The 12,714-nt window shown below is 41.2% G+C and overlaps 1 protein-coding gene across 1 annotated transcript in view; it reads left to right on the top strand.

Moving 5' to 3' along the window:
• LOC141235451 (uncharacterized) overlaps positions 1-11,862 on the top strand; it is a 29,214-nt gene extending 17,352 nt beyond the window's left edge. The window contains exons 2-7 of the mRNA XM_073668131.1: positions 3,750-3,899; positions 4,029-4,208; positions 4,292-4,415; positions 4,499-4,596; positions 4,795-4,885; positions 9,401-11,862. Of these exons, the coding sequence (XP_073524232.1) occupies positions 3,822-3,899; positions 4,029-4,208; positions 4,292-4,415; positions 4,499-4,596; positions 4,795-4,885; positions 9,401-10,854 (2,025 nt within the window). The 5' untranslated portion in view covers positions 3,750-3,821 and the 3' untranslated portion in view covers positions 10,855-11,862. The remainder of the gene's footprint in view (positions 1-3,749; positions 3,900-4,028; positions 4,209-4,291; positions 4,416-4,498; positions 4,597-4,794; positions 4,886-9,400) is intronic.
• The last annotated feature ends 852 nt before the right edge of the window (positions 11,863-12,714 follow it).

Below are 12,714 nucleotides of genomic sequence, written 5' to 3'. Positions count from 1 at the left end.
GTTGAAAGTCCATGTTGCCCAGCGACGGCCCCAAAACATCACTGCTCTAGAGGAGATGTGCATGGAGGAATGGGCCAACATACCAGCAACAGTGTGTGCCAACCTTGTGAAGACTTACAGAAAACGTTTGACCTCTGTCATTGCCAAGAAAGGATATATAACAAAGTATTGAGTACTTATTTTCCACCAAAATATGAAAAAAAATTCTTTCCAAATCAGACAATGTGATTTTCAGGATTTGTTGTCAAATTTTGTCTCTCATAGTTGAGGTCGACCTATGATGTCAATTACAGGCCTCTCTCATCTTTTTAAGTGGGAGAACTTGCACAATTGCTGGCTGACAAAATACTTTTTTTCCCCACTGTATAATCTGTATAATATAGTGTGTGTGTGTGTGTGTATATTTGCTAATTATACGTTCTATAGGGCTTCTGAGGGACACAATTGTCGTTCCTTAGGGTGCCAACCTCCTCGGCTAGGCAGCATCAGCTTAGTTTAGGTACGGGATTGGGTAAGGTAGTGACTGTATCAATCATTCATTGTTTACATCTGTTTATATACAGTACATCCACAACAAGCCATTGAGCTTGTAATTTTGGTAGTGTTAACCCCTTCATGACTGGGCCATTTTCCATTATTGCATTTTCGTTTTCTGCTCCCTTTCTTCCTACAGCCATAACTTTTTTCTTTTTTGGTAAAAAAACAAAGCCACAATAAGAAGAATTAAAATTCCCCCACAATTGAAGAAAAAAAGAAAAAAAAATTTAATTCTTCTTATTGTGGCTTTGTTTTTTATGTTTAGAGTAGGGACGCATGAGGACCCTTGACGCGGGTTACGAGCTTGAGTATTTTGCCCAAAATATCGGCCAATACGTCATATATTATATATGCATTTTTGCACTTTTTTATTCCACTTTTTTATTATTAATGCAGAAGAAGCATTCATAAAGTGTTGTGCCTGCTATCTGATGTATATACTTCTCATCAAGTTCTTGTTAAGTGTGGAAAAGTTTGCCTTTGGACTTTTCCCTCATTAATCTCCATACCATCTGGTCCGTGCCTGCCAAGTACAGCAGCGGCATGCGGTCTGCAGAGTCGGGAGATATGACTCCACCAGATATACAGTATATATTTATAGATACAGGACACACCTTGTCATTTAAAGATTTTTCTGTATTTTCGTGACTTTGAAAATTGTACATTCACACTGAAGGCATCAAAACTATGAATTAACACATGTGGAATTATATACTTAACACAAAAGTGTGAAACAACTGAAAATATGTCTTATATTCTAGGTTCTTCAAAGTAGCCACCTTTTGCTTTGATGACTGCTTTGCACACTCTTGACATTCTCTTGATGTACAGTTGAAACCAGAAGTTTACATACACTATATAAAGACACATATGCATGTTTCTCTCAATATCTGACATGAAATCAGAATAAACCTTTCCAGTTTTAGGTCAAATAGGATTACCATAATTTACCATAATTTTTAATATTTGCCAGATGAGAGAGAATGTTTTAAGGCATTTTTATTACTTACTGCAAAGTTAAAACATTACATACATTTCATTAGTATTTGGTACCATTGCCCTTAAACTTGTCTTGTGCTTTTTGCATGTTTTTACTATTTCTGCTCTTATCTGGTGTCTTTCTTGTAACATAGGAAAGCCTAAGGCCAGAAGTAAGCACCATAAAACAATGTACATGAAGACTTTGGTATCAAATAATTTCTGTCCACGGTGTTTGTGTAAACAAAAAAGCTTTTATAAAAGCCTCAAACTTCTGTGTGTGAATCAGACATGAGATCTAATATGATACAAGATTACAGTCCGGGGAAGAAGGGAAACATTCATATAGACGACCGGTGGAGATGTAGTCAGTGACGGATTCTGGCCCAATATGTTTCTAGAGCCATAGTAGAAAATGAAGATGCCGTCCTGATCATGAAGTAGTTATTTCTCATGTCATGTGTAATGAATATCTCCTGTAGTATTACTAATGCCGATTCCAGTGTCCGTAAATGAGACGACAATTAGCATTATGGAAGATGAGTCTATGAGAAACGTGTTCAGCTGCAGACTCTGAGGAAGAAACTGCTTGTTGTCTGTGGCCTAAAATACACTGCTCAAAAAAATAAAGGGAACACTTAAACAACAGAATATAACTCCAAGTAAATCAAACTTCTGTGAAATCAAACTGTCCACTTAGGAAGCAACACTGATTGACAATCAATTTTACATGCTGTTGTGCAAATGGAATAGACAATAGATGGAAATTATTGGCAATTATCAAGACACCCTCAATAAAGGAGTGGTTCTGCAGATGGGAACCACAGACCACATCTCAGCACCAATGCTTTCTGGCTGATGTTTTGGTCACTTTTGAATGTTGGTTGTGCTTTCATACTCGTGGTAGCATGAGACGGACTCTACAACCCACAGAAGTTGCTCAGGTAGTGCAGCTCATCCAGGATGGCACATCAATGCGAGCTGTGGCAAGAAGGTTTGCTGTGTCTGTCAACGTAGTGTCCAGAGGCTGGAGGCACTACCAGGAGACAGGCCAGTACACAAGGAGACGTGGAGGGGGCCGTATGAGGACAACAACCCAGCAGCAGGACCGCTACCTCCGCCTTTGTGCAAGGAGGAACAGGAGAAGCACTGCCAGAGCCCTGCAAAATGACCTCTAGCAGGCCACAAATGTGCAAGTGTCTGCACAATCCATAAGAAACCGACTCCATGAGGGTGGTATGAGAGCCCGACGTCCCAACACCGTGCAGAACGCTTGGCATTTGCCACAGAACACCAGGATTGGCAAAGTCGCCACTGGTGCCCTGTGCGCTTCACAGATGCAAGCAGGTTCACACTGAGCACATGTGAGAGATGTAACAGAGTCTGGAGATGCCGTGGAGAGCGATCTGCTGCCTGCAACATCCTTCAGCATGACCTATGGCAGTGGGTCAGTAATGGTGTGGTGTGGCATTTCTTTGGAGGCCCACACAGCTCTCCATGTAGCCAGACTGCCATTAGGTACCAAGGTGAGATCCTCAGACCCCTTGCGAGACCATATGCTGGTGCGGTTGGCCCTGGGTTCCTCCTAATGCAGGACAATGCCAGACCTCATGTGGCTGGAGTGTGTCAGCAGTTCCTGGAAGATGAAGGCATCCTGTCTCGCTCCATCCACCAAGGTCACGTTGCACCACAGACTGTCCAGAAGTTGGCGGATGCTTTAGTCCAGGTCTGAGAGGAGATCCCACAGGAGATCATCCGCAACCTCATCCGGAGCATGCCCAGGCATTGTAGGGAGATCATACAGGCACGTGGCCACACACAATACTGAACCTCATTTTGACTTGTTTTAAGGACATTACATCAAAGTTGGATTAGCCTATAGTGTGTTTTTCCACTTTCATTTTGGTGGTGACTCCAAATCCAGGCCTCCATTGGTTAATAAATTTGATTTCCGTTGATGATTTTTGTGTGATTTTGTTGTCAGCACATTCAGCTTTGTACAGAACAAAGTATTCAATGAGAATATTTAATTCATTCAGATCTAGGATGTGTTATTTGAGTGTTCCCTTTATTTTTTTGAGCAGTGTATATAGGTTTTATTTCTAGATGTAAAGAAGAAAACTAAATACTGTAAAATTATAAATCTCCTCATGTTTTCCCTGATTATCTCTAGTAATTGTATTATTACACAGGATTTTTATGATGTTACATCGGCTCATCGTCTTCTCGTTCAGGTCTCTACAATATCGGATCCTCTCAGTAAAGATCTTCTATACAAGTGAATTTTCCTGATTTATCCATAAAAGATGGAAATGGACAGAGACAAGATGGCGGAGAGGATATTACACCTCACCCTAGAGATCCTCTTCCGGGTTACTGGAGAGGTGAGAGATTCTGATGACGTCACATTGCATCATTCTTATCTATGGGAATAACAGATGGACAGAACTGGAGAGGTGAGGACTCTGGAAATGTCTGTAGTGAGGTTTATGAATGTGTCTCTCCATAACCAGGATTACACAGTAGTGAAGAAGACCTCTAGTGGGCGCTGTCAGGACCCTGTGTCTGAGGGATGGGGAAGACCCCTGAGCCCAATCACGGGGCCTCCATCTCACCCCTTCATACATGAGGACATCAATGACCAGAAGATCCTAGAACTCACTTACAAGATGATTGAGCTGCTGACTGGAGAGGTGACACTGCTGGGAATGCTGGGACATTATACAGTAACGCTATGAAGGGATCGGGGGGATGACGGTATCATTGTATATGTCAGGTTCCTATAAGGTATCAGGATGTCGCCGTCTATTTCTCCATGGAGGAGTGGGAGTATTTAGAAGGACACAAAGATCTGTACAAGGACGTCATGATGAATGTTCCCCAGCCCCTCACATCACCAGGTAATAGACAGGACTAAATACACACGGCCTATAATTATCTGTATGTAAAGAATGAATTCAGTCCCTGTATGTGTTTCCTCCAGATCTATCCAGTAAGAGGACAACACCAGAGAGATGTCCCCGTCCTCTTCTTCCACAGGACTGTAAACAAGAAGATCCCAATGTTCCTCAGGATCATCAGGTAGATGGAGAGAAGGTGTCATGAGATCTCCCCTATGATGTGTAGATGGCTGTGAAGGTCTTGTGCTCAGTCTTGTTTTATCCACCAGTATTATATGTTTTATACTTGTGTAATGAGAACGGTGGAGATGGCAGGATTAGAGCTGATCATAGATGGGACTTCTCCATCTGTCTGTGACTTTTACAATATTTGTTTCAGGTTGAAGATCTGACCCACATTAATACTACAGAGACATATGTGAGGGGTGATGAGCGGTGTAAAGAGATGATTCCTACAGATGACCTCCCAGGTGAGTAGTAACCACTAAATGCAGAGAAGTTACAGATTCTTATAAGTCACCGGCTGTGGCTGCTTTATCGGTTGTGTAGTCCGGCTGTATCACAACCGTGTGATCACCATTTTACCTCTAGACTACAACATTCTCCTCCACCAAAAACTGTTCAAATGATTTTGGCCATTGAAAGCCCTTTTCTATAGAACTTATAACTTGGAGGATCCACCTCCCCCCTGGGATTAGAAGACGCTGACCATTACCTCCTCAGATCTGTAGACTACAAAACCAGATGACAATCTATGTAGAATGTACAGACAGTTTAGAAAATCACTTGAAGAAAATATTATGATGGGCCTGTAAGTGAAAGCGGAGGGTAATGATGGTGTTGGCTTCCTAGAACCCTGATATCTTATTGGATGAATCTACCTTCTCTCCCTTCTGTGTTGCTGAATGTGCTCATATGGTCCCTACAAGACCAGGTCCAGTTTTAATGACCAAACTTCACTTTTATGATCGACAACATTAAATGTGCAGTGAGGCCAAGTGTGAATTTCTGTACAATAACAACAGAGTTTCCCTTTTGTCCTGATTTTTCAATTTCTTTTAAAACCGACTAACTTCATACAGGATCGCAATTAACTATGCAAAAAACATTACACCTGTGCCATGATATACAGGTGCTTCTCAATAAATTAGAATATCATCAAAAAGTTAATTTATTTCAGTTCTTCAAAAAAGTGAAACTCACATATTATATAGAGCCATTACAAACAGAGTGATCTATTTCAAGTGTTTATTTCTGTTAATGTTGATTATAGCTTACAGCCAATGAAAACACAAAAGTCATTATCTCAGTAAATTAGAATACTTTATAACAGCTTGAAAAAATATTTTAAAATCCGAAATGATGTCCTACCGAAATGTATGTTTAGTAAATGCACTCAATACTTGGTCGGGGCTCCTTTTGCATCAATTACTGCATCAATGCGGCAATGTGGCATGGAGGCGATCAGCCTGTGGCACTGCTGAGGTGTTATGGAAGCCCAGGTTGCTTTGATAACAGCCTTCACCTCGTCTGCATTGTTGGGTCTGGTGTCTCTCATCCTCCTCTTGACAATACCCCATAGATTCTCTATTGGGTTAAGGTCAGGCGAGTTGCTGGCCAATCAAGCACATTGATACTGTTCTTTTTAAACCAGGTATTGGTACTTTTGGCAGTGTGGACAGGTGCCAAGTCCTGCTGGAGAATGACATTTCCATCTCCAAAAAACTTGTCGGCAGAGGGAAGCATAAAGTGCTGCAAAATGTCATGGTAGACGGCTGCGCTGACTTTGGTGTTGATAAAACACAGTGGACCTCCACCAGCAGATGACATGGCCCCCCCCAAACCATCACTGATTGTGGAGCCTTCACACTAGACCTCCAGCAGCTTGGATTGTGGCCTCTCCACTCTTCCTCAAGACTCTGGGACCTCTATTTCCAAATGAAATGCAAAATTTACTTTCATCTGAAAACAACACCTTGGACCACTAAGCAACAGACCAGGTCTTTTTCTCCTTGGCCCAGGTAAGACGCTTCTGGCGTTGTCTGTTGGTCATGACTGGCTTGACACAAGGAATGCGACACTTGTAACACATGTCCTGGATAAGTCTATGTGTGTTGACGCTCTTGAAGCAATGACTCCAGCAGCAGTCCACTTCTTGTGAATCTCCCCCCAAATTTTTGAATGGCCTTTTCTTAACAATCCTTTCAAGGCCGCAGTTAACCCGGTTGCTTGTGCACCTTTTTCTACCACACTTCTTCATTCCACTCAACTTTCCATTAATATGCTTGGATACAGCACTCTGTGAACAGCCAGCATCTTTAGCAATGACCTTTTGTGGCTTACCCTCCTTGTGGAGTGTGTAAGTGACTGCCTTCTAGACATCTGTCAAGTCAGCAGTCTTCCTCATGATTGTAGAGCCTACTGAAACAGACTAAGGGACCTTTTTAAACGCATAGGAATCCTTTGCAGGTGTTTTTTGTTAATTATTCTAATTTACTGAAATAATGACTTTTGTGTTTTCATTGACTGTAAGCCATAATCATCAACATTAACAGAAATAAGCGCTTGAAATAGATCACTCTGTTTGTAATGACTATATAATATGAGTTTCACTTTTTTTAAGATCTGAAATAAATTAACTTTTTGATGATATTCTAATTTATTGAGAAGCACCTGTATCTCTAAGCTGTGCGAGGCTGATAGCTGTAATATACTGTAATATATACACCTGCAGGAGATGTGTTGGCATGGCTCGAGCCCTGGTATGTTGGATTCACTTCACGTCATAAATTCCATTATGTTTTCAATCCTAAGGAATTCAGATTACTGCACAATCTCTCCTGAAATGGGGGCACTAATACTTTCTCTACTCTCCTGGTCAGAACTCATAGTAGCTCCAATGGTCCACCATAAATAAGTGTAAGTCCGCTTTAATGTTGGAGTTCTCCCCTCATACATATGTTCTTGTTGAGGATGTAACATATTTTTTATGTATTTTTTTCCAGGTTCATTCTGTATGATAGTTTGATTGTGGTGGGATCGGCCGGCCTCACTTATGTGACTCTGTAACTCCCTGGTAGTCTTTCAAAAAAAGGTCTCCATTACGTCTTCCCAATGCCCGAGGTCTAAATATAAGACACCTCAGCTCTGCACTATTATAAAAAGTTCATTTAAAATGTCTAATATTTCTTCTTGAAACTCATCTGATCTGAAAATATTGGCACTTAGCGATAATTTAGATTGCCAAGAACCACATGCTCTAATTACCCCCGAGAGGTTTCACCACTATTTACTCATTTTTTTTTATAAAGAAGCCTGTTCAGCTTGATTTCTTCAGTTCTTCAGTAGATGTGTTATGGTCTATAGTCACAGTTTTGCCCATCACCCCTTTAACTTCTTTAAAGGAAATCTCTCATCCCCTGGGAGATGTGAGACCTCTAATATGGGCATACAGGTTATAGAAAAGTAAATCTATACATACCTGTATGGCCCATAGTAGAGGTCTGCTTGCAGTGAAATTGAGTTTTATAAAATCTGTCTTCACATGCTTGGTGTCCCCTGGACACCAAGAAATCCCCGCCTATCTCTTTAGTTAGCCCAGAAATCCCCGCCTATCTGCTTATGTAGCATGTCCCCCCCCCCTCCCCTGCACATGAGCGTTGCGACTGCGGAGCAGTGCAGAGACAAACGGACCGGGAGGAAACAAAGTGTTCCTGATGTTTGCGTCGCATTGCGCATGCGCGGGAAATGAGTTAAACCAGTGCACATCACAGGTCCCTGTGATGTGCAGGGGAGGTGGGGAACATGCTAAATAAGCAGATAGGCGGGGACTTCTTGGCGTCCGGGGGACGCCAAGCATGTGATAACGGATTTTATAAAACTCCCATTTCACTGCAAGCAGACCTCTACTATGGGCCATACAGGTATGTATAGATCTACTTTTCTATAACCTGTATGCCCATATTAGGGGTCTCCAATCTCCCAGGGGGTGGCAGATTCTCTTTAACCCCTCTACATGGATCTGGACTTACACAGAGACCCCTAGCTTGGGCCACTGTGTTACCTGCTGTTCTGTTGTGTCAGATGGGAAGAATAGTCAGCTATTCGGGTCAGAACCAGGAGGGCAGAGAAAATACAAAATCAGAAGAAACTAATAGTCAGTAAACGGGCCGAGGTCACAACAGAAACAAATAGACAAACCGGGAGCTGATCACAGAGGACTGAACCAGAGGAGGACAAGGCTGTATCTGGCAGCTTCCCGCAATATGCTTCCAGCTTTAGTAGGGTGCGGTGCTTTCCAATTAACTGAAGCAGGGAGCAGATTATTCCAGCTGGACAGCACACACACCCATACTGCCAGACTGGATGATACTACTGGTCCCAGCAACCCTAATCTTAATGGCTGGACAGAGCCTGCGCCGCCAGAGCTTCTGGTTCTGACGTCTCCTCCTTCACCAGCGCCGCCTGCAGGATGAATAAAGCTCCTGGTGACAGAATTAGACGTTGCAGGAGCAGATCCCAGAGAAAATGGGACCCACCATTTGCAGAAACCTTGATATGACAAAATGAAAGAAAACCAGAGCAGTAGAAATCCCCATAAGGTGACTCCATCTTGGAAATTATAACCTTCAGGGAATTAATCTATAGGAGTAGGGACTATTTTGACTCCACAGGCACTTTCCCTAAATTAGCACGCAGTGGATGTTGGAGAGTGAAAATTGCAAAAATGCCATTTTATTTCCCAACACACAGTGCCCAGATAAATTAAGTGGGTTCTTCTCACTATAGTAATGCCAAATACATGAATGCTAAATGTGGTTTGGGCACAGTCTTTTAGACTGTGAACTGTAATTGACTTGGTGAATAATTTTTTTTTTATTTTTTTTTTACGTAGCTTGCCATTTTTACAGACCCTTTAAGTAAAAATGTTAAAAAAATGTAAGAACATTTTATTCAATAATAATACTTAATTTTATTCTTGGCAGATGACTGTACCAGGAGATCAGAAGGACAACTGACATCTTCAATTTTTAAATCACATGAGATTGAGATCCAACAAGATGCAATTGAAATGAATGCCATTACTCCAGATATACCATCATCCCTTCACAGCAAAGATCAATCATCTAATCCTTTGAAACAGGTCCTGTCTTCTGATTCATTAGCGACTACTAAGGAAAATCAAAGTTACAAAATAAGCATTAAAAAACGAACTGCTCCTAAAGCAAAGAAGCCATTTTCACGTTCAGAATATAGAAATACTCTTCTTAAACAAGAAAAAATTCGCAGATCAGATCTTGCGAGGCAGAGAACTCACACAGGGGAGAAGCCATTTTCATGTTTGGAATGCGGGAAATGTTTTAACGATAAATCAGTTTTGATTAATCACCAGAGAACTCACACAGGGGAGAAGCCTTTTTCTTGTTCAGAATGTGGGAAAGGTTTTAACTACAAATCAGAGCTTCTTATACATCAGAGAACTCACACAGGGGAGAAGCCTTTTTCTTGTTCAGAATGTGGGAAATGTTTTAACCTAAAATCAGATTTAGTTATACACCAGAGAACTCACACAGGGGAGAAGCCATTTTCATGTCCAGAATGCGGGAAATGTTTTAACCATAAATCGGCTTTGGTTAATCACCATAGAACTCACACAGGGGAGAAGTCTTTTTCCTGTTCAGAATGTGGGAAATGTTTTAGCCGGAAATCAGGTTTAGTTATGCACCAGAGAACCCACACAGGGGAGAAGCCTTTTTCCTGTTCAGAATGTGGGAAAGGTTTTAGCTACAAATCAGAGCTTCTTATACATCAGAGAACTCACACAGGGGAGAAGCCTTTTTCTTGTTCAGAATGTGGGAAATGTTTTAACCATAAATTGGTTTTGGTTAATCACCATAGAACTCACACAGGGGAGAAGCCTTTTTCCTGTTCAGAATGTGGGAAATGTTTTAAACAGGAATCAGGGCTTTATAGACATCGGAGAACTCACACAGGGGAGAAGCCTTTTTCTTGTTCAGAATGTGGGAAATGTTTTAACCTAAAATCAGTTTTAGTTATACACCAGAGAACTCACACAGGGGAGAAGCCATTTTCATGTCCAGAATGTGGGAAATGTTTTAACCATAAATCGGTTATGGTTAATCACCAGAGAATCCACACAGCAGAGAAGCCTTTTTCATGTCCAGAATGTGGGAAATGTTTTAACCATAAATCGGTTATGGTTAATCACCAGAGAATCCACACGGGAGAGAAGCCTTTTTCCTGTTCAGAATGTGGAAAATGTTTTAACCAGGAATCGGTGCTTTATAGACATCAGAGAACTCACACAGGGGAGAAGCCTTTTTCACGTCCAGAATGTGGGAAATGTTTCACCCATAAATCAGCTTTGGTTAATCACCAGAGAACTCACACAGTGGAGAAGCCTTTTTCATGTTCTTAATGTGGGAAATGTTTTATACGGAAATCAATTCTTAATAAACATCAGAGAAGCCACAGAGGGGAAAAGCCTTTTTCATGTTCAGAATTTTGGAAATGTTTTAACCGAAAATTGTATCTTCTTAAAGGGGTTACTAAGAAAAAAAACAAAAAGTCAGCTCACCCATTGAGGAATCCAAAGCTCAGGAAACCAGCAGAATCGAGAGCAGAAAAAAATCCAGCTTCAATGACTAAAGACCTTACTGTCTGAAACGTGTCTGCTAGAAAATATTTCCCCCTCTAGGGGTTGTAACATCCATGCTGTTATCTCAGATTTTTATATTTACTCAATAAAGCAGTGTTTTTAGAGGATCATTGAAGCTGGATTTTTTTCTGCTCTCCATTCTTAAAGGGGATGTCCTCTACTTGGACAATGCTTTGTCATTCCTCATGTTTGGCCTCGTTAAATGTGACGCCAGCGCTGATTGGGCTCAGGGCTCACATGGCGTAACAACCTGACCTGAGTCCCGGGAACACAAGTGCTGACACCGATGGAACGGCACCAGTATGGGAGGTTTGTATAATTCTTATAATAATTTTTGTAATAAGTATATCGTTTATCCATTATGTATATATTCAGTGTGTTCATTAATAGAGATTTGAATCCTTAGTTATAGAAATATAGGTTTATCAAAATATCATAACAGGTCTACTTTTCAGTCATGCTCTTTGCGATCAGAAGCATCTAACATTCTGAGATACAGTGGTGTAAAACAAAGTGTTTGCCCCGTCCTGATTTCTTATTCTTTTGCATATTTGTCACAGATGTAAATATTAGACAAAGATAACACAAGTAAACACAAAAAGCAGTTTTTAAATGAAGGTATTTTATTATTAAGGGAAAAAGAAATCCAAAGCTCCAGGGCCCTCTGTAAAAAAGGCCCCACTCATATACACACACACACACACACACACACACACACACACACACACACACACACACACACACACACACACACACACACACACACACACACCACTTAAAACATAAATTAACTGTGGTTTATAACATCTTTGGGAACCTGAGTTAAATTTCCCTAGCCACACTCAGGCCTGATTCCTGCCACACCTGTTCTCAATCAAGAAAATACTTTAATAGGACTTGCTTGACAAAGTGAGGTAGACCAAAAGATCCTCAAAAGCTAGACATCATGCCGCGATCCAAATAAATTAAAGAACAAATGAGAAAAAAGTAATTGAGATCGATCAATCTGGAAAAGGTTATAAAGCCATTTCTAAAGCTTTAGGACTCCAGCGAACCACAGTGAGAACCATTATCCACAAATGGCAAAAGCATGGAACAGTGGTCAACCTTCCCAGGAGTGGCCGGCCCACCAAAATTACTCTAAGAGCGCAGCGGCCACTCATCCAAGAGGTCACAAAAGACCCTGCAACAACATCCAAAGAACTGCAGACCTCACTTGCCTCAGTTAAGGTCAGTGTTCAAGACTCGACCATAAGAAAGAGACTGGGCGAAAATGGCCTGCGTGGCATAGTTCCAAGACTAAAACCATTGCTAAGCAATAAGAACATAAATGCTTTTCTCAGTTTTGTCAGAAAACATCTTGATGATCCCCCAAGACTTTTGGGAGAATACACTGTGGACTGACGAGACAAAAGTTGAACTTTTTGAAAGGTGAATGTCCCATTACATCTGGCATAGTAGTAACACAGCATTTCAGAAAAGGAACATCATACCCACAGTAAAATGTGGTGGTAGTGTGATGGTCTGGGGCTGTTTTGCTGCTTCAGGACCTGGAAGACTTGCTGTGGTAAATGGAACCTTTAATTCTGCTGTCTACCAAAAAATCCTGAAGGAGAATGT

This window comes from Phyllobates terribilis, unplaced genomic scaffold (assembly GCF_046119375.1).
Source record: "Phyllobates terribilis strain yellow unplaced genomic scaffold, ASM4611937v1 Scaffold_673__1_contigs__length_839561, whole genome shotgun sequence".
In the NCBI taxonomy this organism is placed as follows: Eukaryota; Metazoa; Chordata; class Amphibia; order Anura; family Dendrobatidae; genus Phyllobates; species Phyllobates terribilis.
This window is presented reverse-complemented; position numbering and strand designations above follow the sequence as displayed.